The 24,584-nt window shown below is 44.0% G+C and overlaps 1 protein-coding gene across 1 annotated transcript in view; it reads left to right on the top strand.

Annotated features, from left to right (window-relative positions):
• Positions 1-24,584, top strand: part of LOC144689893 (uncharacterized) — a 171,333-nt gene that overhangs the window by 9,654 nt on the left and 137,095 nt on the right. The window contains exons 2-8 of the mRNA XM_078557388.1: positions 99-191; positions 5,151-5,267; positions 5,355-5,432; positions 14,074-14,193; positions 15,447-16,038; positions 16,968-17,167; positions 18,284-18,699. Of these exons, the coding sequence (XP_078413514.1) occupies positions 99-191; positions 5,151-5,267; positions 5,355-5,432; positions 14,074-14,193; positions 15,447-16,038; positions 16,968-17,167; positions 18,284-18,699 (1,616 nt within the window). The remainder of the gene's footprint in view (positions 1-98; positions 192-5,150; positions 5,268-5,354; positions 5,433-14,073; positions 14,194-15,446; positions 16,039-16,967; positions 17,168-18,283; positions 18,700-24,584) is intronic.

Genomic DNA, 24,584 nt, shown 5'->3' with positions numbered 1-24,584 from the left:
ATTTCGCTGAAGATGTTTGGGGCACCGAAGATGGGTAATGCAGACGTAATGGCTACAAAAATGTTGACATTTATTAATATAACAATATTGTGTTACAGGAATATAAGCAGGTGAAGGATTCCACTGCTTTTCCACCGATTGGCAAAGATCTTCTGGGGAACTCCTTTCCTCCTGTAACTCGAAAAATACAAGTATGTTGGAAATGATTATTTGTTTTGTTGATTTATTCAAATATTTTAAAACAGATTTAACTGCTCTAAAGAGTTCCCCATCATATTTTGGTGATTTTTCTGTGTCGAAGTATTTTGGGTATTTTTTATTTTTAGCTTTTAACTCTGGCACAGGAATGTCCAACTGAAGAATGGCCAGACAAGATTGAAACATATAAGATCATGAGGGAGCTTGACAGGGTGGATGTGGAGAGGGTGTTTCCCCTTGTGGGAGAATCTGGAGCAAGGGGTTACTGTTTAAAAATAAGGGGCCGCCCATTTAAAATGGAGATGAGGCAAAATTTTTACTATCGGAGAGTTGTGAGTCTTTGGAAGTCTCTTCCTGAAAAGGTGGTGGAAGCAGAGTCTTTGAATATTTTTAAGGCAGAGGTGGATAGATTCTTGGTAAACAAGGGGGTGATAGGTTATCGGCGGTAGGCGGGATGCAGATTTGAGGTTACTATCAGATCAGCCATGATCTTATTAAATGGTGGAGCAGGCTCGAGGGGCTGAATGGCCTACTCCTGCTCCTTGTTCGTGTGTTTGTTTATAAATAAACACTTATCAGCATACAGGAGTCACAGGCCTTTTGTTTTCACAATTGAGCACTTTTTATGTACCTCGTCCTAGAACAAGTTACATTTTCTAAAAATAGATCCCAATAAGATTTGGCAAATAACTAAAAAAATGCAGGAACCAGAAATATTGAGGATTTGTCACAATGCTGAGAAGACCAAGTCAGTAATAACTCCATGTTGCACACACTTCTAACTGTATCGTGGCACCAGATGCCAAAAAACACTTATTTGCTTTGGCATGCTGCAACAGCAATTAACAAATAGCTGGGCAGATAAGGAGGGGTGGGAATTCACAACAATACCCTGCAACTGTAATATCAAATTTGCACACTACACAAATATTTGTGCTAGTGTTAGAACCTTGAATGAGAGAAAATACAGTGAATGTCTGGAATTCTCTACCCCATAGAGTTGTGGAGGCTAGATCACTGAAAGTATTTAAAGAGGAGGTAGATAGATTTTTGAAATATCGGGAAGTTGAGGGCAATGAGGACCTGGCACGAAAGAGGAATTGAGGCCTGGGGCAGATCAGCCACGATCTTATTGAATGACGGGGCAGGCTTGAGGAGCCAAATGGCCTACTCCGGCTCCTATTTCTTATGTTCTTAAAAAGACTGCAATTAGATCTAGATATGATGGGGCAATGGGCGCATGTCTGGCAAATGACATTTAGTGTGGATTAGTAGTTCCCAAACTGTGGGTTGCAAAAACAGTGAATGATGTCGTGAGCTCCCCTCTTCTGCAACTGCACCCCGCACCAGCACCAAAGCCCAGGCGGTATCTGGCCCTGCCCATCTCTTGGGGTCTCTCTCTCTCTCTCTCCGGGCCATGGGCTCTTGCCCGTGGTCATTTCACTGAGTCTCAAAGCCTGGCCCTGACCATGAACCCAGTGGTGATGTCTCTGCTGCTGAGCTGCGGCCTATCTGAGCCCACCCTCATCACCTTGGCTCTGCGGTATAACCTGGGCTCTAATATCAGCCACCTCATGACCCCCAACCTGCACCTCTGCTGCTTCCTGGCCAAGGTTCATGAGCTGAAGCAGCTCAGATGAAGTAATGGACTGGTGAGTACATAAAATAATGATATTTGTACAAAGTACTTTAAAAACACAGATTTTTATATTATATGATTACATTCATGATGTATTATATGTAGACCTATAGTATGTGAACTTTAATAATTATATCCTGAATGTGACTGTGCTGCTTTATTGCTGTTTTGTTTTTGTTGGTGTCTGGGGTTGCATTAATTTTCAAATGTTTAAATGGGCTTGTTTGTTATGGAAAATAGATTGGGAAGCACTGATGTAAATAAAACTAGCATTGTGTGTGTGAGTAGGGCTAATATAAAGCATGTACATAGCTGACAAGATTCTAAACTATTGTCTGTTGAGCAGGAATGATAATTAGTTGTTGTGGTGCATGAGGCTCTAAAGGTTTATGACCAGTGCAACAAGATTGTTGCAAGTGTACATAAAATACTAGAATAGATCACTAACATGATCCAGTAGAAAAGAAAAACCAATTATTGTAGTATCCTTGGTCAGTTTTTGCCCTGGAAACTATACGGAGGAAGGTCACTAGATTGATATCAATTTTAAAAGCTCTTATTTATCATGGTAATCTTAGAGCTGAGTCTATTTACTCTTGAAAAGCATTGATTTTGGGAAAATTTGATTGGAGAGTTTAAAATAATGAAGGGGCTAGACAGTGTCCATATGGAGAGATTGTTTTCATTGAAGAATTTAAAGTTAATGATGGAACATGCATATAAATTACATTAACACAGATCTAGATTCGATAGCAAAAAGCTTTTCTTTTCAAAGAGTACAAGACATTCGGAATAAGTTGCCAATTCCTGCAGAGAAAGTGAATCCATTGTAAGCCTTCAAAACTGAGCTGGGTGGGTTCATGGGTGATGCACATATCACAGTATACAAAAGTTAGCTGGGCTGTTGGGTGATGTACCTGGCGGCGCAGGTTTCTAGGAACTTGTTTTGTTCACCTTTGCAGACTGAGTGAGGATTTTCCCAAAATTTATTTTCCCTGAATTGTCCAAGGGTTTTAAAATCTTCTTAAAATCTCTCCCACGTTATTCCATGATTGTTATTGGGTGAGAGCATTGGACATTATGATGCTCCAATGGAACTTGACTGCATGGGACTCAATGAACGAGCTTTCCATAATATTTTAATGTTCCTAAACTAGAGTTGATATTTTGTAGCTCAGGCTGGCTGGAAACAGAGTGGACTCAGATATTGTTACTGGATTCAATACTGTGCAAGCCCAGTAGGACCAATGGAATATGTGCCTGGCCTACTGCATGCCAAAGTTCATAATACACATTTTCCAAAGTTACGACCAAGTTGCCAGTCCTTTGTACTTTAATGTGGGTGCTATAGCCTTGACAGAGAGTTGGATTCACTCAGAGTTGGACTGGGAAGTATATACTCTCGGGGCAGCATTTTCTTCCCATCGGGGGGGGGTTGTGCGGGAGCAGGCACGGGCAGGCAGGTTCCCAATTGGCTCCCCCGGTCAGGGGCGCACCACCATTTTAAGTGGGCGGGCCAATTAAGGCCTACCCAGCGTGACGCCCGCCCGGAAGCGCTGTGTGCTCCCTGTGCGGGCAGGGGGGGGGGATTCCCTGAGCCGGGAGTGCATTCTTTCGCGCATACGCACGAAAGAGCTCACAGATCTCCCTGAGGCTAAGTGCTGCCTCAGGGAGATCGGCTCAAGTGTGAAAACGTTACTAAAGGCAGAAAAAATATTCCTGACATGTCCCCTCATGTGACACTGTCACATGAGCAGGGACATGTCAATTACTTTTATTTAAAAATATTACACACATTTTAAATCCCTCATGAAGCCTCATCCCACCCGTTTCATGCCTTTTTGGAAGGCTGCCTGGGCTCTTCGCCTGCCCTCCAACCTTAAGGTTGAACAGACAGGTCCATTAATCATTTTAATTACTTTTTTAATGGCCTTAATAGGCCGAGCTGAAAATCTAAATGACGCGGGGTGACGTCGGGACACATGCCCGATGTCACTCTGCGTCATTTTACGCGTCGAGGAGCGGGCCCCGCCCCCACCCCCACCCCCACCCCTGCCCCCGCTCGCCGACCGGAAAATGCTGCCCTTGGTTGTAATTTTTGAGAGAGGTAGAAGGAAAAGGGAGTGAGGCTGGTCATGTGTAGAAAGAACATGATTAGAGCCTTGGAAAGGAAAGGTTTTTTTAATCAAACTTCATTCGGACAGACTACCTGAACACAATCAGAGTGCAGTTTAGAATTAATAAGGGAACAATTACTCTATTAGGAATATGCTATAAACTATCAAATAAAATATAATATTTGTAGACAATTTAGAAAAGTTTTCAGTCGTAACAGAATTCTAATAATGGATGATTTTAACTATCTTGTGTTAAATGTTAATAGTTAAAATGGTGAAAGATCTTTTAATACACCCGGGCTGTTTCTTCATGAGTATATAGTAGTCCAACAAGAATACAATGCTTGATCAAATTCCGGGTAACATCACAACACAAGTAAAGCAACCTGAAGGTAGGAGAGTACTTGGAAAATAGTGACCTGGTTAGGTTCACATTGAAAATATGCAAAGTCAAAGATAAAGCAGAAAGGTTGTAAATTAACTCACTTTCAGACCATGAAAGAGGATGCAGCTCAAATTGGGTAGGAGACATTGCATACCAGCAATTTGGTATTTTGGGCTTGAAATTCTGTGGCAAGATGCAACAGAATGGCTGAAAAATAGACTGAGACTCAAATGTACTCGAACCTGGCTTGTGCTGGGAGGTCCCAGGTCAGAGACTTTGCCTGTCCTCAAAAAGCCAATGACATAGGGTGGCAGGAACCCTTACAAAGGGAACCAAAGAGAGATGTATCAAGCAATTTTAGAGGGGCCCGCAAAACCCCTCACACCAGCCTGAGAACCAAGGCCATATTGTGCACCATTCCCACATAGGGCTGGGTGCTGGTTGTTCATATTTAAATGAGGCGATCACCCATTGATCCCACAAACTCCAGTGGTGTGGTATCCCGATTCATGGCCCTGAGAAATCTGGGGGTGAAAAAGGTACAGGTGAAAAAAGAAATTCTGAATAATTCTAGAGAAAGACAATCTATCACCCCAAGAGCTGAGGGACTAATTCCATCACCTCAGCCTCCTTGGGGAGAGGCACTTGCAGGGAGCATGGGGTCGAGAATCAGGGGTTACAATGGTGATGCTCTATATCTGATCTGCACTTCCTTTGAACACTGGGAACATGGAATCATTGAATCACTTGTACAGCCTTTATAATCTCCAAATGCCGCTACACTAATGTGCAATCGTTTTGTTCCCAATAGGAGAACAGCTCAAAGAGTCAAAGTCTCTCCTATAGCTTGCAGGACCTATTCTTTATGCCTCGGAGTTTGGACTTTCACAGAATTTCATATACACTTAACGACCTTAAAGACAGCAGAGTAAGTAGGTGCAAAATGTTCAAATGGCAATACCTGTAGTAAGAAGTATTAGAATGTTAATTTCTAATAGATTTTATGGATTTTTAGGCAGCAGAATGTCATTGGAAGGTACCTTACAGAAAAGTCAGCAATGATACAGACTGCAAGATCAAGACTCATTTAAAGGTATGGACTACTTATTTCTTTTAAAATTAGTTTTGTTCTTAATTAAACAATGGTAATTAAACAGTAAGTATATAAATCATGACATAACTGTCAGCCAATTACATAATTTAGCAATCCATCTGCCATCATTTAAGGATTTGAATGTGACATAGAATTTCATCAAGTAAAGATCATTTCCTCACTTTCTACAAATGACGTTATGGGAAAGCAGTTTAACTGTGTGGGACTCAATGGACAAGGCTCATCGCTCCGGATTATTATTATTATTATTTTATCATCCAGCTCCACATTAAAGTACAGAGGACTGACAACTTGGTTGCAACTTTGGAAAATATGTTTTATGAACCTTGGCATACAGTAGGCCAGATAAGTATTCCATTGGTCCTACTGGAGTCCAGTAACAATATCTGAGCCCACTCTGTTTCCAGCCAGCCTGAGCTACAAAATGTCAACTCTAGTTCAAGAACATAAAAATATTATGGAAAGCTTGTTCATTGAGTCCCATATAGTCAAATTCCATCTGAGCATCATTATCCCCAATTCTCTCACCCAGCAACAATCATGTAATGACTTGGAAGAGATTAAAAAAAGATTTAAAAACCCTTGGACAATTCAGGGAAAATAAATTCTGGGAATGCCCTCACTCAACCTCCAAAGGTGAACAAAACAACTCCCTAGAAATCTGTGACCACAAGGCACATCGCTCCCGGAGGGAGAATCCAGCCTGTTAACTCTGCTTCTTCCTCCTGCAGCTGCCAGACCTGCTGAGTTTTTCTTGCATTTTCTGTTCTTTATTTCTGATTTCCAGCTCCTGAATTGCTTTTCATGTTGACTTGAAAATCTTGCTCTGTTATCACAGAAGTATGGTAATTTGAGGACAGAAGGAATTCATTTGGCCTCATGCTTGTGCTGGTTTTTCGCTAACACAATCCAAAACTATTCACACAGAATCACACAATGCAGAAGAGGCCCATCGGCCCATCGAGTCTGCATCGACACGTGAGAAACACCTGATCTACCTACCTAATCCCATATACCAGCACTTGGCCCATAGCCTTGAATGTTATGATGTGCCGAGTGCTCATCCAGGTACTTTTTAAAGGATGTGAGGCAACCCGCCTCCACCACCCTCCCAGGCAGTGCATTCCAGACCGTCACCACCCTCTGGGTAAAAAAGTTTTTCCTCACATTCCCCTAAACCTCCTGCCCCTCAACTTGAACTTTTGTCCCCTCGTGACTGACCCTTCAACTAAGGGGAACAGCTGCTCCCTATCCACCCTGTGTCCATGGCCCTCTTAATCTTGTACACAGAATCTTGTATTCCTTCTGTCAGGGTCCCTCTTTAAAGTTTTGTATCTTTCTGTGCTTCCAATATTATCCAACTTTCCCTTAAAAGATGCAATGGCTCAGCCTCCAACACCTGTTGTGGAAAAACATGCCATATTGCAACAACCCTCTGCATAACGAAATTTCTCCTAACCCCTCTCTTCAATCTCTAACCTGCTGACCCCTTGACACCGAATTCCCTATTCACTCTTATCAAAACTCCTTTGCAGTTTAAAAACCTCTACTAAACATCTTCTTAACCTTCCCTGCTCCAAGGTACATAGCTACAATATCTGATGTCTCCCCTCACGGGTTTAGCTTCCCAATCCTGGTGGATTTACACTGTACAGTCACTATGGCATTAATTTACAATGATATTGAAAAAGAATCATGTTTACAAATACACTTTCTTGTTAATACACAGCTTGTTACTAGTAATTTAAGTCAGCGTCTTTCCAATAATCTACCTTATAGAACCCAAAGTGAGCTTGATTGGTGTCACCAATGGTATTTTATAATAGAAAAGGCTATCTGTTTGGGTTGAGCGGAGAGTGGAAGCAATTGTGTTTTGCAAGAGCAAAGGTTTATCTAATTATAGAGGTGGGGTGATAGCAAAGGACAAAGGAAAGTGTTACAGCCAGGTGAGGAGGCGTGCAATGACTCCTCTCTTTTCCCACTCCGCCTTTAGTTATAGCAGAGGCTTTGAATTTTAAAATGATGCTGCATTGCTAATTTGGTATGTACTTGAAACAAAAACAAAAATTGCTGGAAAAACTCAGCAGGCCTGACAGCATTTGTGGAGAGAAAGACAGAGTTAACATTTCGAGTCTGTATGACTCTTCTTCAGAACTAAAGAGAAGTAGAAATGTGGTGAAATATATACTGTTTAAGGGGGGTTGGACAGATGAAGCTGGATAGAAGGCCAGTGATAGGTGGAGGCAAAGGAGAGATTGCAAAATATGTCATAAACAAAAGTTCAATGGGGTCTTGATGGTAGTGATACTGGCTAAAGGAGGTGCTAATGGTGACATTAAGGGCAGGATTTTACCATTGGCGAGCGGGGACAGGGCCCACTCACCAATGTGTAAAATGACGCGGGATGACATCAGGCGGAACTCCTGACGTCACCCCGCCCCATTTAAATTTTCAGGAAGGCGGGAGCATAGCAAAATCAGCTGTGTGCCCGCAGACCTCTCAATGGCCAATTGAGGCCATTGACATCAATTAAAGTAATTAGTGGACCTGCCCGTCCAACCTTAAGGTTGGACCCAGGAGCCCCGGTGGCAACTAGAAAAAACATGAAACTTCATCCACAGGCGAGACGAGGTTTCATGTAGGGTTTTAAAAATTTTAATAAAATTTTGTTGGAAATTCCCTTACATGTCCCATTCTCTATTTTTAATATTTTTGCACGTAGAGCCGATATCCCTAACGTTGCACTTAGCCTCAGGGAGATGAGTTCGCTCTTTTGTGCGCGTGTGCAACAGAGTGCACTCTTGATTTTAGGCATTCCCCCCTGCCTGCACAGAGAGCGCATAGCGCTTCCCTGCAGACGTCACGCTGGGCGGGCCTTAATTGGCCCGACCATGTAAAATGGCACTGCGCCTCCAATCAGGGGCGCCGATTGGAAGTGTGCCCACACCTGCCCACCCATCAGCCTCCCCCCACCGACAGGGGGAAAATTCAGCCCTAAGAGTAGAAAGCAGGATGAGCAAGTGACAGATGGCCCTAGTGGGGGTGGGGTTGTGGGAGGGGATGGTGTGGGAGAAAAGATCAAAATAGGCTAAAAGGTGGGGATAAAACAATGAATGGAAATAAATTTTAAAATAATAATAATAGAAATAGGTGGGGAAAAAATGTAGATATAAAAATTTAAAAATAAATATTTGAAAAAAGGGGATCAAAAAGGGGTGAGGATAGAGGAGAGAGTTCATGATCTGAAGTTGTGAACTCAATGTTAAGTCTGGAAGGCTGTGAAGTATCTAATCGGAAGATGAGGTGCTGTTCCTCCAGTTTGCATTGAGCTTCACTGGAACATTGCAGCAGGCCAAGGACGGACATGTGGCCATGAGAGCAGGATATGTGTTGAAATGGCAAGCGACAGGAAAGTCTGGGTCATGCTTGCAGACAGACTGAAGGTGTTCCCTCTGGCACACCCTGGTCCACTCCTCCATCACCCTCTACACCTCAATCCCCTCCCACAGCACCTTCCCATGCAACCGCAGAAGGTGCAACACCTGCCCCTTTACTTCCCCCCTCTTCACCGTCCAAGGGGCCAAATACTCCTTTCAAGTAAAGCAGCACTTCACTTGCACTTCTCTCAATTTGGTCTACTGCATTCGCTGCTCCCAATGCATTGGAGAAGCCAAACGCAGACTGGGTGACCGCTTTGCAATTAGGCACTTTACAGCCCTCTGGACTTAATATTGAGTACAATAACTTCATATCATGAACTCTCTCCTCCATCCTCACCCCTTTTTGATCCCCTTTTTTCAAATATTTATTTTTTAATTTTTATATATACATTTTCCTCATCTATTTCTATTATTATTTTTAAAATTTATTTCCATTCATTGTTTTATCCCCACCTTTTAACCTATTTTGATATTTTCTCCCACACCATCCCCTCCCCCCACCCCACCCCCACCAGGGTCATCTGTCACTTGCTCATCCTGCTTTCTTAATGTCACCATTAGCACCTCCTTTAGCCAGTATCGCCACCATCAACACCCCTTCGAGCTTTTGTTTATGACATATTTTGCAATCTCTCCAGCTTCATCTGTTCCACCCCCCTTAAACAGTATATATTTCACCACATTTCTACTTCTTTTTAGTTCTGAAGAAGAGTCATACGGACTCAAAACGTTAACCCTGTCTTTCTTTCCACAGATGCTGTCAGACCTGCTGAGTTTTTCCAGCAATTTCTGTTTTTGTTTCAGATTTCCAGCATCCACAGTATTTCGCTTTTATCTTGGTATGTACTTGACTGTGTGCAGTTTGTAATTAAGCCAGGCAGGTAATCCTGAGTTAAGCATGTGAGGTGATAATTTTATTGTACTAAAACCCACCCAGATAAATTATTAAAAATGTTAAGAATGTACAATTGTGTCCTACTTCCTCACTAACGGGTGCAATCACACACTTAAACTCCAAACATGCAGAAAAATTACAACTTTACAGAGTACCAGGTGTTAAACTCGGCCAAGTTTAAGTACAGATTTTAAAAAAGGAAAGTCAGTAAAGATTCACAGATTGTATTCAGAGGCATTGGTTCTTCAGCTGAGGCCATTAGTTGAAATAAAAGCAAAATACTGCGGACGCTGGAAATCTGAAATCAAAACAGAAAATACTGGAAAAACTCAGCAGGTCAGCCAGCATCTGTGGAGAGAGAAACAGAGTTAACATTTCGAGTCCAACATGATGCTACTTCAGACCGTTAGTTAAAAGTCATGGCTGGGTATCCCTTTTCTTCTGGAGACACTGTTGTAGAAATCCAGTGACTTTCAGTAGAGAGTCTCTGTCTGCTGTTGGGATGTAGACATGATTTTAACTCAGCAAAACAGGGTTCAAAGCTTAAATGGAATAGAGAGAGAGAGAGGTGCAAAAGACAGCTGCTCTCTCAGGCAGCGAGAATATTGCTTAAAAATCCAGCAGTTACACACAAGAGCTGGGTCACATGACCGCTCTCTGGTTTAGTCACAGCAGTTCAAAGCATTCAATTGTGAATTCCAGCAGGAAATTGGTTGCCCATGTCTGGGGGATCTTTAGCCATTGTCTCTTTTAACCAAGGTAATTGTTTTTTAATGTCCCAACTGTTAACACCTGAATGATCGATCCTCCATCTTGATGAGATAGGAAGGAGCTGTTCACACCTCCAGGGTTGCCATTGTTTCTGTCGGGTTCTCTGTAGATTTTGCATCTCCACAAATGCAAATTGGCAGCCATTTTAAGTCAGTGTCTGTGTCCGTTTGAAATGAACCTTTTAAAAAAATGTTTAATATATGAAACGAGCCGATGAGATATCAAATTTATTCCATATAGCACATATTCGTGACAAAAATCAATTGAAAAATACAAGAAAGGGGGGGTAATATTTGAATTTTAAGAAATGTTTTAAGAAAACCTCATGAAGGTTTCAAAAACACAGTATGTGTGACTTTAATTTTCCCAGTGTTGGACTGCTATTCTCGTCACATCCTGAGATCCACACTCAGTGCCATGCACTGCCATATGAACACATTCGACCTCTCCCTCCAGCAGCACCGACACACCCTATCTCTAAGCTGTCCTTGCCCCCAGTTTCATTTTATTCTTCGTCTCATCCGACGCCTCAACAAGAAACTTTATTTCTTTCTTTCAGGTGCTAAGGAACGCAAGCTCCAACAACTCATCGACACCAACACCCATCCAGGACCCTCCACCCCTGCCTGTCCCTCTGTCCCCACCCCATCTTCCAATCCCAGCCCCAGCCGTGTATTCACCAGACTCCCTGATGCTGAATGTTCAGTGCTCAGCAAAGGACACAGTTTCATACCCTTACCCTCATCTCAATGAATTTCAGGCTCAGCAAGATGCTGAACTCTTCTTCCGCCGCCTTTGTCTCCGTGCTCACTTCTTTGGGCAGGAGTCCTCTCCCCGTTCAACAGATCCTTTTGCCCGCCTCCAATATTCTCCCTCCACCTGGACCCCTCCCTCTGGATTCTTACCTTCTCTTGATCTTTTCATTGAGAACTGTCGGCATGACATCAGTCGTCTCAATTTCTCTGCTCCTCTCACCCGCTCTAACCTGTCTCTTTCTGAACTTGCCGCATTCCGTTCTCTCAGGTACAACCCTGATATTGTCATCAAACCTGCTGACAAGAGTGGTGCTGTTGTTGTCTGGCGCACTGACCTCTATCTCGCAGAAGCTGAGCGTCAACTTGCAGACACTTCCTCCTATCTCCCCCTGGACCATGACCCCACCACTGAACATCAAGCCATTGTTTCCAGGACTGTTACTGACCTCATTTCCTCTGGAGATCTTCCCTCCACAGCTTCCAACCTGATAGTCTCCCAACCTCGGACGGCCCGCTTCTACCTCCTACCCAAAATCCACAAACAGAACTGTCCCGGCAGACCGATCGTGTCAGCCTGTTCCTGCCCCACGGAACTCATTTCTTGCTATATTGACTCCATTCTCTCTCACCTTGTTCAGTCTCTTCCCACCTACATCCAGGATTCCTCTGACACCCTACATCATATCAACAATTTTCAGTTCCCTGGCCCCAACCGCCTCCTCTTCACCATGGACGTCCAATCCCTCTACACCTCCATCCCCCACTGGGATGGTCTGAGGCTCTCCGCTTCTTCCTCGAACAGAGGCCCGAACAATCCCCATCCACCACTACTCTCCTCCGTTTGGCTGAACTTGTTCTCACACTGAACAATTTCTCCTTAAACTCGTCTCACTTCCTCCAAATAAAAGGTGTGGCTATGGGGACCTGCATGGGCCCCAGGTATGCCTGCCTCTTTATGGGTTATGTGGAACATTCCTTGTTCCAGTCCTACTCTGGCCCCCTCCCACAACTCTTTCTCCGGTACATTGATGATTACTTCAGTGCTGCTTCATGCTCTCGTCTGGATCTGGAAAAATGTATTAATTTTGCTTCCAATTTCCACCCCTCCATCATTTTCACATGGTCCATCACTGACACTTTCCTTCCCTGACCTCTCTGTCTCAATTTCTGGTGATAGACTGTCCACCAATATCCATTACAAGCCTACCGACTCCCACAGCTACCTTGACTACAGCTCCTCACACCCCGCTTCCTGTAAGGACTCCATCCCATTCTCCCAGTTCCTTCGACTCCATCACATCTGTTCTGAAGATGCCACTTTCCAAAACAGTTCCTCTGACATGTCCTCTTTCCTTAACCGAGGTTTTCCACCCACGGTGGTTGACAGGGCCTTCAACCTGTCACGGTGTCCGGCCCATCTCCCGTACATCCGCCCTCACATCTTCCTCTCCCTCCCAGAACCATGATAGGGTCCCCCTTGTCCTCACTTATCACCCCACCAGCCTCCGCATTCAAAGGATCATCCTCCACCATTTCCGCAAACTCCAGCATGAGGCCACCACCAAACACATCTTCCCTTCAACACCCTGGCGGCATTCCGCAGGGATCGTTCCCTCCTGGACACCCTGGTCCACTCCTCTGTCACCCCCTACACCTCAACCCCCTCCCATGGCATCTTCCTATACAACCGCAGAAGGTGCAATACCTGCCCCTTCACTTCCCCCTCCTCACCGTCCAAGGGCCCAAACACTCCCTTCAAGTGAAGCAGCATTTCACTTGCACTTCCCTCAATTTAGTCGACTGCATTTGTTGCTCCCAATGTGGTCTCCTCTACATTGGAGAAACCAAACGCAGACTGGGTGACTGCTTTATGGAACACCTTCGGTCTGTCTGCAAGCATGACCAGACCTCCCTGTCGCTTGCCATTTCAACACACTACCCTGCCCTCATGCCCACACGTCCATCCTTGGCCTGCTGCAATGTTCCGGTGAAGCTCAACGCAAACTGGAGGAACAGCACCTCATCTTCCGACTAGGAACTTTACAGCCTTCCGGACTGAATATTGAGTTCAGCAACGTTAGATCATGAACTCTGTCCTCCATCCCCACCCCCTTTCCAATCCCCCCTTTTCCAATAATTTATAAATTTTTATATATATATATAATTTTTATATATATTTTTCTTTTCCCACCTATTTCCATTATTTTTAAATGTATTTCCATCCATTGTTTTATCTCTACCTTTTAGCCTATTTCGATCCCTTCCCCCCATCCCACCCCCACTAGGGCTATCTGCCACTTGCTCGTCCTGCTTTTTACCCTTAATGTCACCATTAGCACATTCCTCAGCTAATATCACCACCATCAATACCCCTTTGTCCATTTGTCTATGACATCTTTGGCAATCTCTTCTTTGCCTCCACCTATCACTGGTCCTCTATCCAGCTCTACCTGTCCTCCCCCCCCCTCCCCCCCACCCCCTGCCCCCAACCAGCTTATATTCCACTTCATTTCTATTTTTCCAGGTATTTTTGTTTTTGCTTCAGATTTCCAGCGTCCACAGTATTTTGCCTTTATCTTAATGTTTTCTTCATTTTATAGACTTGGTATTTGCATACATTCAATATGTTCTGATGAAGAGTCAGCCGGACTCAGGGTGTTGGCTCTGCCTTCCTCTCCGTGGATGCTGTCGGGCCTGCTGAGTTTTTCCAGCGATTTTTGTTTTTGTTTCAATATGTCTTTCTTTGATTTACATTTTAGCATCACTTGCATCATCGGCACGTGAAGAAGATTACTCAGAGTTACGAATGCGAGTCAACAGTAAATGAGGACGATGGAAGCCATTCAGGGAGTAACAGGACTTTTCTGCAACTGGGACAGGTTAATATGGGAAACACTTACTGCGAGTAATATAATATAATCCCAATAATTTATGTAACTATTTAAAGACACCATTTCCCTTTCCCGTGAATGATTTATCAGTCCCAGTTTAATTTGGTAGCTTTAAAGCCAACCAACTCTGACTAGTTAATGGCTTATGTACCTGGACTGATGTAGAAATCAGCCTTTCACAGATTTACAATAAATGAATGCCAAATATGACTGGATGCACAATCGACAGTAAGGTGACTTAAGGCGTCTACTTAGCTTTTCCAACCAGGTGGCGGTGAGCAACATTTGCTGTCACATGAGTAAAGTCCATGGGCCAGGTATTTGTACATTAGTGTTTTGTTTTCATTAAAGCTAATATTGAAAATAGTTGGCTTAGAAATTCTACTATGACACCCCCAAGTCCCCAGCTGTAGCTTTGGTGGGAGTTGCCGGAGCCCTCACAGAAATAGCATTGACAGGTGTTTCCAGCCTTTACACTGGAGGTTCCTCCAGTCTCCCGATGGAGGTACAGCAGGGGATCAGGAGGACCCTCATGGAATTTCAAGTTCATGGTATCCATTGTATCAGCCATGCACAAACTGGGCGTCATTATCTGTTAATTGTCATGGCACTTGATCAGGATTTAAGTATTCAATCTATCTCATTGTAATACAGTGTTTACATATAGCACATTAAACTATTATTCTGACTGTACGGCAATATTGACCAGAACTGATCCACGGTACAATATGTTAATGTTGCAATCCTGTCACAATGAAGTGCATGCTCTACTTGTAAGTGGGAGCAACTGTTCCTAATTGGGGAAAGGTTAGGACACTATTCTTAAGTATATATAAAAACCAGTTTCCGCCTGTGCAGGGGGTGGGGGAAGAAGAAGGGAGTCTGAGTTCTCTGGATTTTGAGAATAAACTTATATTAAGGAAAGACTGGCTCCAGATTCCTCTTTTACTCAGTGAATTGACAACGAATTATAACACAATACACAGGTATATTAATGTTCCATATCTCTGGGCATCCAGCTTCTGTTCTAATAGGATCCACCCCACTGAATGCAAACCCTGTGTAAATCTTTCTTTTGTAGCTTGTTGCTCACTCAATCTCAGAATGGGATTTCTTCTGTCCTCAGGAAGAACTTAAAATTGATTAATTACTGTTTAGAATTTTATTGCTCATGAATGAAAATTAATGGTTCAGCAAAGTCCTATCAATCTAATTATTTTGAATTGTATTTTTTTTAACAGTCAAATGACATTTCATTATCTGAGCCTGGCAGCTGTATATCACCTCGGCTCCAGAATAGTCCAGCTGATGATTGTGAACAATTATTGTCCTCTAGCCTGCAGGATGAATTAAGACACCTTGGAGAAACAAAGCTGAAACAGCAAATGAGCCAGCGGGATGACAATAAACCATTTTCATTACCAGCTGATCCTGTCAGTCGGGTAGATAGTTTGGTGTCAGCTTCTTACAAGGACCTGCAAAAAGAGCAGGGTTTAGAACCATGGCAGACAGAAATTTCAGAAGCTGGTGTCTCAACTCGTTCTGCGGCTGCAGACTCAACAAGTTCTGAGGATAAGCAATGCGTGTCCGTAGCTGACTGTCCAAAACGAAGTCCGACATCGCAGGCAACCGACTGTGAGGGACAGGAACCTCAGAAAACCTCCAACTTACCGAGTATGGTAGTGTCGAAATGTTTGCCGTGCCCACAAGCAGGGGAAAACCACCTTTCAACAGATAACAATCCTGTAAATGAAATAATGAAAGGAAATATCAATATAGCCTATTCGCCCAAGAAGAAAAGGTTTATGATTTATATTTGTGGTGGCTACAAAGGTAATTCTTTCTGAGACACATTTTTACACTAGCAAAAACACAAAATTTGACTACACTGAAGTCAAAGGACAAAAGAATGGTGAGGGATATAAAACGATGCGCGGATTCCTTTTCACTCATTTTACACGATCGTAGAAAGTCAAAATTGCGCCCCCACGAGTAGTGAGACAGACCATGTAATTGCCTCAGCAAAAATCTAGACCTACAGCGAATTGTCCAGTTTTTTTTTATTCCTGTTGCTGGCACAAATCAAAGGTTATAAGATATTGCCAGAAAACTGGAATTTGTATAATGAAACTTGTCAATTGAGAATTTAATATTGTGCCAAGTGCTAATAGATGCTAGTCAAAAACAAACTGGTGGAACTGTCTTAGGTTTCATTACTTGGTTTTGCAATGCACTTTACAGAAATGTACAAAATTCAAATGAAAAACATCCTTCAGACCCTTTATAGTACAATTTTAAAACACCTAGCTGAACCACCCATTCATAGAATCATAGCATTTTACAGCAGGGAAACGGGCTATTTGGATGATTGCACCCATACAAGATATCTAAAAGAGCATTCATTTAATCCCTTTCCTCCACCCTTTCCCACATACACTTCCAAATTTTCTTTTTCAAATATTAAAAAGTTATTTTAGATTCTGTTTTTACCATAGTTTCTGGTATGGTGTTCCATTTCCTAACCACCATCTGGTGTTAAAAATTCTATTGATCTCTTGCTTCAAAGTTTGGCGCATTGTTTTAATATCTCAGTTGAAGGATGCCATCAGTCATAATGCAGCATTCCCTCAGTACAGTTCGGGAGTATTAGCTTCCCACCGGAATGCTGTTGATGAAATGTTTCAATTTAGGAGCATTTTGATTATTTTTTTTATATGAATTGGGCCAAAATTTTAATAACTTAGATTTTTAAAAAATTCCAGATACAGAACATGAAAGAAACACCTTAATGAAGAGAGTGTACCCGCAACTAAACACTTATTGCAAAGAAAGGGGTTATGACTTCATGATGGTTGACCTCAGGTGGGGAGTGAAAGATGGAATTAGCGACAACCATATAATGGCTCGACTACATCTTGAGACGCTTAGGGAATGCCAAGCATCAGAAGGCTCCAGCTTTATTGTAAGTATTCTGTGTAGAAATTGTTCTGGCCCTGTTTCTTTTTATTTGCTCATGGGATGTGGGCATCGCTGGCTAGGCCAGCATTTATTGCTCATCCCTCATTGCCCTTGTTCAGAGGGCATTTAAGAGTCAACCACATTGCTGTGGGTCTGTGTTCACATGTAGGCCAGACCAAGTAAGGATGGCAGATTTCCTTCCCTAAAGGACATTAGTGAACCAGATGGGTTTTTATGACAATTGGCAATGGTTTCATGAAAATTCTACAAGAACCTGCTCAGAATGACACCAGGTTGGTAGGTCCAAGTTGTCCCTGGTGATGTAAAACAAGCTTGGAATCCCTTTTTCTAAACCTTTACACATAGCTGGTTTATACCAGGTTAATGTTAGTTGAGTAACTGCTACTATCATAACACATGTAATATAATGTAACCTAGAGAATGGTCAATTCCCCGCAGTCACTTGATGAATATGATTATTATGACATAATTATTTGTTGGAGATATTATATTTATTATATATAGTTATTTGTAATATGTAAGATGTGGGAGAGGCATCAGAGATTTGCTCCACAGAGCTTCGTCATAGTCAGAGGTTGCAACTATGTTATGTTAGTTGACATACTCAAATCGAATAATAACTTATGTTGTCAATACTGACTGAAACCTGTCACTAAAAATTATAGCAATGGAGAATAAGGTTTGCTGATAGGGAGTATGTGTTCAACACAAAGGTTTTAATAGTATATAGGTACTTTTAAAAATGTTCAATTTACTGGAAATTTTTGAAATGTTGAGAAATGTTATCCTTTCCCTTCAGAGAAAGAACAAAGCAGCATAGAGATTGCACACAGTGTAGGTGATTCAGTATTGTACTGTACGAAGGTTATTTACAGTTTTGCATTCCAATGTGATTTCAGTCACAAATCCCTTTTTCATATTGAGGAAGATAAATAACGTATAGTTAACAATGACAGAGGAGATCCATTAGTATTTAATAGCATTATTCGACAAATTGAATTTCATCTATGATTTGCTTCGGGTGTTAGCCCTGGATCTCATTTTGAAAGTAATTGTTCATGAAGCTACTGTACAATGAGGCTTTCTTTTGTTGTTGCAGCTTTTAATTGGACAAAAGCACGACTCGCCTTTCCTTCCCGACAGCATAATTAAAGATGACTTTGAAGCTATTTTGAACTCCATTGGTGCCAAGAAAATGGAGACAATAAAACGTCAGCATCAAAATCACAATCCTGAACTCCACACTCGGACTGAGGGTTCTGGATTCCATGGGGAATCTCACTGTGGACAACCTGATCTGACCAACAATTCAACACCACTGAATGCGGAGTTGCCAGAAAGCTGTGACACTGGTGCCAGTGAAATCCTGTCTGCTCATATCCCACAGACACAGAACATGAATGACCCTCTAGCTCACTCTGCAGCAGACTTTGCGAAAGCTATTGGGCTACTTCGGCAGTGGTACAAGCTAGATGAAAACTGCATTCCCAGTGTTTACAGGCTTCAGCCCATAAGGTTAGTCTTAAAATGAGCAATTACCATAAAACTTTTATAAGTTGCGCAGATGACTCATATGCTGAGCGGTCAAGATGCATGTATAAATTGCAGCTCCAAATTAACAGGTAATGTAGCTGACTCCTTCTGAAGGTGAGACCTATGTATCATCTTTTAAAGTAGAGACATTCTGTACGGTATTTATTAGTAACTAATAATGTCTAGAACAGCTGCACCACAAGTGTACCACAAAAAACATTTAGTTTTAAACAAATTCAGTGGATCATTAAAGAGAAATCAGCACTCATCATACAGCTCAGTGTGTTTCCTAAAAAAAATATATATGTTCCAATAATGAATGCACATAGTGCATGACCAGAAACTGAACTGGAAACACTGTGCCTACAAGAGTGGGTCAAATGCTGGGAACTTTGAGGTGAGTAACTCACCGTAGAACCATAGAACCATAGAACACTACAGCACAGAAAACAGGTCATTCGGCCCTTCTAGTCTGTGCCGAAATATTATTCCACTAATCCCATTGACCTGCACCTCACCTTCTGACTCCCCAAAGCCTGTCCACCATCTACAAGACAAAAGTCAGGAGTGTGAAGGAATGCTTTCCACTTGCATGGATGAGTGTAGCTCCAACTCAAGAAGCTTGTCACCATCCAGGACAAAGCAGCCTACTTGATCGGCACCCCATTCACGAGCTGAAACATTCACTCCCTCCACCACCGATGAACAATGGCCAGAAGTGTGCACTATATATAAGATGCACTGCAGAAACTCACCAAGATTCCTTCGGCAGCACCTTTCAAATCCACCACCTCTGCCACCTAGAAGGACAAGGGCAGCAGATGCATGGGAACAACACCACCCGCAATTACTGCTCCAAGCCACACACCATCCTAACTTGGAAATATATCACTGTCTCTGGGTCAAATTCATGGAACTACCTTCCTAACAGCACTATGGGTGTATCTACACTACATTGCCTGCAACGGTTCAAGAAGGCGGCTCACCGCCACCTTCTCAGGGAATTAGGAATGGGCAATAAATGCTGGCCCAACCAGCGATGCCCACATCACGTGAAAGAATTTTTAAAAAACTTTTTTAAAAGCTTGTTTGGAATTAAGGTGACCAGAGTTGTTGGAATTTGTAAAGAAAGCTAAATGGAAATTCTTCCAAATGGATTAGCATCTCTCATAGTTATTTAAAAGGCATCTAAAATACTGACAGTTTTGTGTCAAAGTCTGAAAATAGTGTGGTAAAAGAGGGAGTTGGGAAGATTCAAAACTTAGCAGTGTCTGACCTCGTCTTGAACAAGGGTCTAACCGGTCTCCATTCACCACTATTCTCTTCCACCCAGCCAAACTTGTTCTCTTGTTGAATAACTTTTCTTTTAAGTTTGCTCACTTCCTCATATCAGGTCACCGATCTCTCATGTTTTCATTACTCCCTCTCTTTTTGCTGGCTCAGTACCTGCTATAAGCTTTTCATCTGCAATACCTTCCAAGTCCAATGGATGGTCATTGACCTGAAATGTTAACTTTGCTTCTCTCTCCACAGATGCTCCCTGACTTACTGAGCACTTACGCCATTTTCTGTTTTTATTTCAGATTTGCAGCACCTGTGATATTTAAATTTTTATTATGTTAGAGGTTGAGAAGAGTTGATTCATGGACAAAAGTGTAAAGGCCTGAAAAGAAGATCCATTAGAATGTGGTCAGCTTGGACCAATTTCATTGCTGAGTATAGATTGTAAAATAATCTTTGGAGTTTTAGTGAGGCGGTTGACTGGGTTGTCATTGGTTAATAGCAGAAAAGTACAAAACTTGGTTTTTTTGTGCTGTTTGAAACTCACTCAAACTGGCACATTATTGAGTGAGTAAAGGAGGAAGTGAGGGGTTTAGACGCTACGTGAGATAGTGTGGAAAAGCAAAGTGTATCACCTCGGTAGCTTTGGCCAATGTGTCAAGCTAGATGGGGATATCCATGCATTGCTGGGTGAACCTGGAAATGTGAGGCATCTTAAGGAATATGGTATCCAGGCAGAGGATGGTCAATTTAAAACATAACATGTGAACTTTGCTTGGAAATACAGATGTGGCCCTATAACTGAGCAAAATGTAGTGCAACAGCACAAGGAACAAGTAAAAATTAGTCATCAAAAAGGCAGGGAGCAAATGAAGCAGATGATTTATAGGAAGGAGGGAGCCAATGGTGGTTGGTGATTGGTGTGAAAGTTTAGAAATTGACAGCAAACCTTGGTGGGAGCTGTTTCCTCTAGTGCAATGAATGACCACCAGTAGGAGGCTGAGCACAGAGATATGGGGCGGAGTTGTCCCAGATTTGCACTAAGTGAAGTGGCGAGTGGGAAAAAGGATGTTTTACCCACGGCCACAATGGCAGCTTTTCACGCTGTATCGTCCAATTCCTGGTATATCCCGCCTCATTACTGATTCATTCCGAGGAAACACGCTGGGTCGCTGGCGGGCCAGCCTCTGATTCCCCTGCCCCACCATCACCTCAGGCCTTCAGTAAACCGGGCACCATATTTAAAGGCCACCCCTGCACAGAGCTAGAACTCTTCAAGGGATAGGAAGCTGCTGGGTGCTGATGGCTGCCAAAGGGAGGAAACATGTTGCCCCCAAATTTAGTGACACCTCCCTTGAGCACCTACTAGACGCAGTGGAAGCCCATCATGATGTCCTCTAACCCTGCTCTGGGTGAAGACCAGCAAGCAAGGTCACCCACCAATCCAGCTTGGGTATGGGGTCAGTGGTGGTCAGTGCCAACACTTGCAAAAAAGGACAGCCACCCAGTGCTGAAAGGGGATAAGAGATCTCCTCTGTTCTGCCAGGGTAAGTCACTCTTTTCATCGCTCTCAACTCACACACTCACAAGCCCACCACACATCCACAGGGATCTCCCTCACTGCCAGGTCAAGGGACATCACTATTCACTCTCCCACACCTTCATTCACCCTGCAGATCATTTCCTCATCCCGTCCATGGCATCACTCACCACTCACACACATGCCAGGTATCCTTGTTATCTCTCTTGGCAGGCGTCCTGCTTACACTCTCCATCTGTGTTCATGCAGGACAAGCTGGCACACAACAAAAGGGAGAGGTCACAGATTGGTGGAGGATTGCCTGAAGTCAAGGTCCTCACAGACTTTGAAAATAGAATCATCCAACAGGCGGGTGATGATCTGGACCATTCCTGTGCTGATGATGAGGTCAGCGGTGCCCAACCAAGTGAGGAGCCAGCAGTGCAACATCCATCAGACAATTATGCTGTGAGTGAGTTCCCTTGTTCCACAGTCATGCACTAATTATCTCTCCTTGCTTTCGCAGGCACGGCTGTGAAGCAGCTGAGCGGGTCCACAACCCAGGTCCTCGAGTCAAGCTCGAGAAAAAGAATCTGATGACACTCTCATTGAAGACCCGTCACATCGCTCACCCACAGCCTCCACCAGCGCAGAGACATACACCTCGGTGGGACCTAACTCTAGAGTATCCTCGGGGTCACAATCTGATGAGCACATTGCAATCTCTGATCCACAGCAGGCAGTGGCAGGGACTTCCCAGGTTTCCGGCACTCGGAGAACTGCCAGAGGCCAGAAATCTGCTGAGTCCGAGTCAGATGAGGAGCCTCTGGACTCGGTTATACCTCAGTTGCTGGAGTTGCAAAGGCAAGCTTGGGAACATCAGGAAGGGATATACGCTGCACTCCTCAGATTGCAAGGCAGAATGGAGAAGCCTGGGCATGTGTGTTAATCACTTGCATTTAATGTTCACTATTGTAAATAAACTCCCAAGAATGTCTCCCTGCCTATGGCTTCTTGTTATGATGAGCAGTGCTCGTGTCACTTAGATGTGAAATTATGGTTGCTGCACAAGATAAAGGGAAGTGTCTCACTCCAGGGCCTCCTCTCTGTGCTTTGTACAACCTTCCCAGCACACTGATGGTGCACCTTCACAGTCACTGGACACAGCAGTCATGCCTGCACCTCGATGGGGTTTGTCATTGCTGCTAGAATGTCCTGGGCCAGCGGCAGAGAGTTCCGTCATTCTCTCTGTGTGCTCCCAGCACCTTTGAGGTGCAGCTGGCCCCCCCATCTCATCAGCACCTGTGCCTGGTGACAGTGTGGTCTTGAAGGGCTTCCTGGCTTTTTGATCCCAGGCAAAATGCACAAAGTTGTGTGCCTTCACAAATATGGTGCCCGTGACCTCCTGGATGCACCTGTGTGTGTTGGCTTGCGAGATCCTGCAGAGATAACCTGTGGAGCCCTGAAAAGAGCCACTGGTGTAAAAATTGAACACCGCCGTCATTTTCACTGCCACTGGCAGTGGATGCCCTCCATGTGCCCGTGGCACCAAATCCCGCAGCAGGTGGCAGATGTGACCCACCAATTCCCTGGATATGCAAATTTTTCAGCGAATTCACTGGTTCTCGATCATCTGCATGAACGACAAGCACTGTCTAGACCCTAGGTCTAGCTGAGCACTGACCTGTGACGGCTTGCTGAGGCTCTTCAGCGGCGTGCGCAGGAGCCCCAGCCACCCCTTCTTCTTAAGGGTGCTGCTCCTCCTTCTGCTCGGCCAGGTGCCTCCATCGGTCTCTTCTTCGTCTCCACTCCCTGTAAGCCGCGAGGCATACAGCTAGTTCACCAGGCTCCATGCTCCTGATGTACTCCTCCTGCAGGATGAAAGAGAGAGACACGTAGGTTAGGATGGGTGTACTAATAACCTGTCCTGGTTAAGCCTGAAGACCCCTTAATGCATCCTGGAGAGTGCTAGCCACCACTTGGAAGGCCAGAGTTAAGTGCACTGCAAGGCTGCCTGAAACCCCACCCACCTCCAGCCCTCTCTGATTGACAGCAGCTTTGCCCATTAGACTGTATGCTCTGCCCTCAGCACAGGCACAGGCATTCTCCTAACCCACACTGCAAGGGTGCACTGTTAGCTTGAACCATGGGGGAGACTGGTCCAAAACTGAATGAAGACGTTGCAGGGGGCTGTGAACACCTCCACCAGTGACTGCTCCATGGCCAGCTTTCACATGGAGATTGTACAACTTGCCCAATCATCCAATTGTTCTGCCATCCACTAAAATGCTCATGAGTTTGCAGTCTGTGCCCGAGGGGTGAAACACTCTGGTGCATTTGGTGGCACTTTGATGCCTCTGTATTGCTTGAGTGGGCAGGTAAGCTAGAGGCCCGACTCCAAGCATGTCAACGTGACTGAACTGTCTCAGCTGCAGAGGAATGGTCACTATATATGAGATTTCCCTAATGCATGGCCGCTCCCCCCCACCCCCGCCGCCACATGTGCTTGTGCACTACCATCAGACCGTGCTGCCGTTCCCCCAACAACTCACCCCAGACGCAGTGCAGCCCTTGCCCCGGCACCGTACTGTCAGTCAACCGGGAAAAAGCGACTTGCCTGTGCCCTCGCCTGCAGCGCCGTTTCCTTGAAGACAAATGGGTGACCCTCGCGAGTGCTGTGCAACGTTAGTGTGCACTCATCTCCAAAGTCCCCTCAAAGTTCAGCTTACCAGGTGCACATTTTTTAAATGCTGTTGTGAAACACGCAACGTGCCCGGATGATCCAGAGTAAGGGGATGATTCCAGCGAGCAGGACTTATAATTATATGCAGATGTATTAAAGTGATGTTCCAGACGTGCGGTGGTGGGAAATGCGGCCCACCGTTGACGGATGGAGCGGACGATTGCAAACTGGTTTCACAATGGCGTGAAACTAATTTTTGGCCTTCTCGCCATATTGTCTGCTCGTGCTGGCCATGATGCCCGATGCCAAGGGGATCGGAAAGTTCCAGCCATGGTCAGAGCAGATAAGAAGTGTGCACATGTGGAGCTAATGGCTTCAATATTG

The sequence above is a fragment of the Cetorhinus maximus genome, chromosome 2, assembly GCF_964194155.1.
Source record: "Cetorhinus maximus chromosome 2, sCetMax3.hap1.1, whole genome shotgun sequence".
Classification (NCBI taxonomy): Eukaryota; Metazoa; Chordata; class Chondrichthyes; order Lamniformes; family Cetorhinidae; genus Cetorhinus; species Cetorhinus maximus.
Note: the sequence above shows the minus strand (reverse complement) of the source record. Positions and strands in the feature narration are given on the sequence as shown.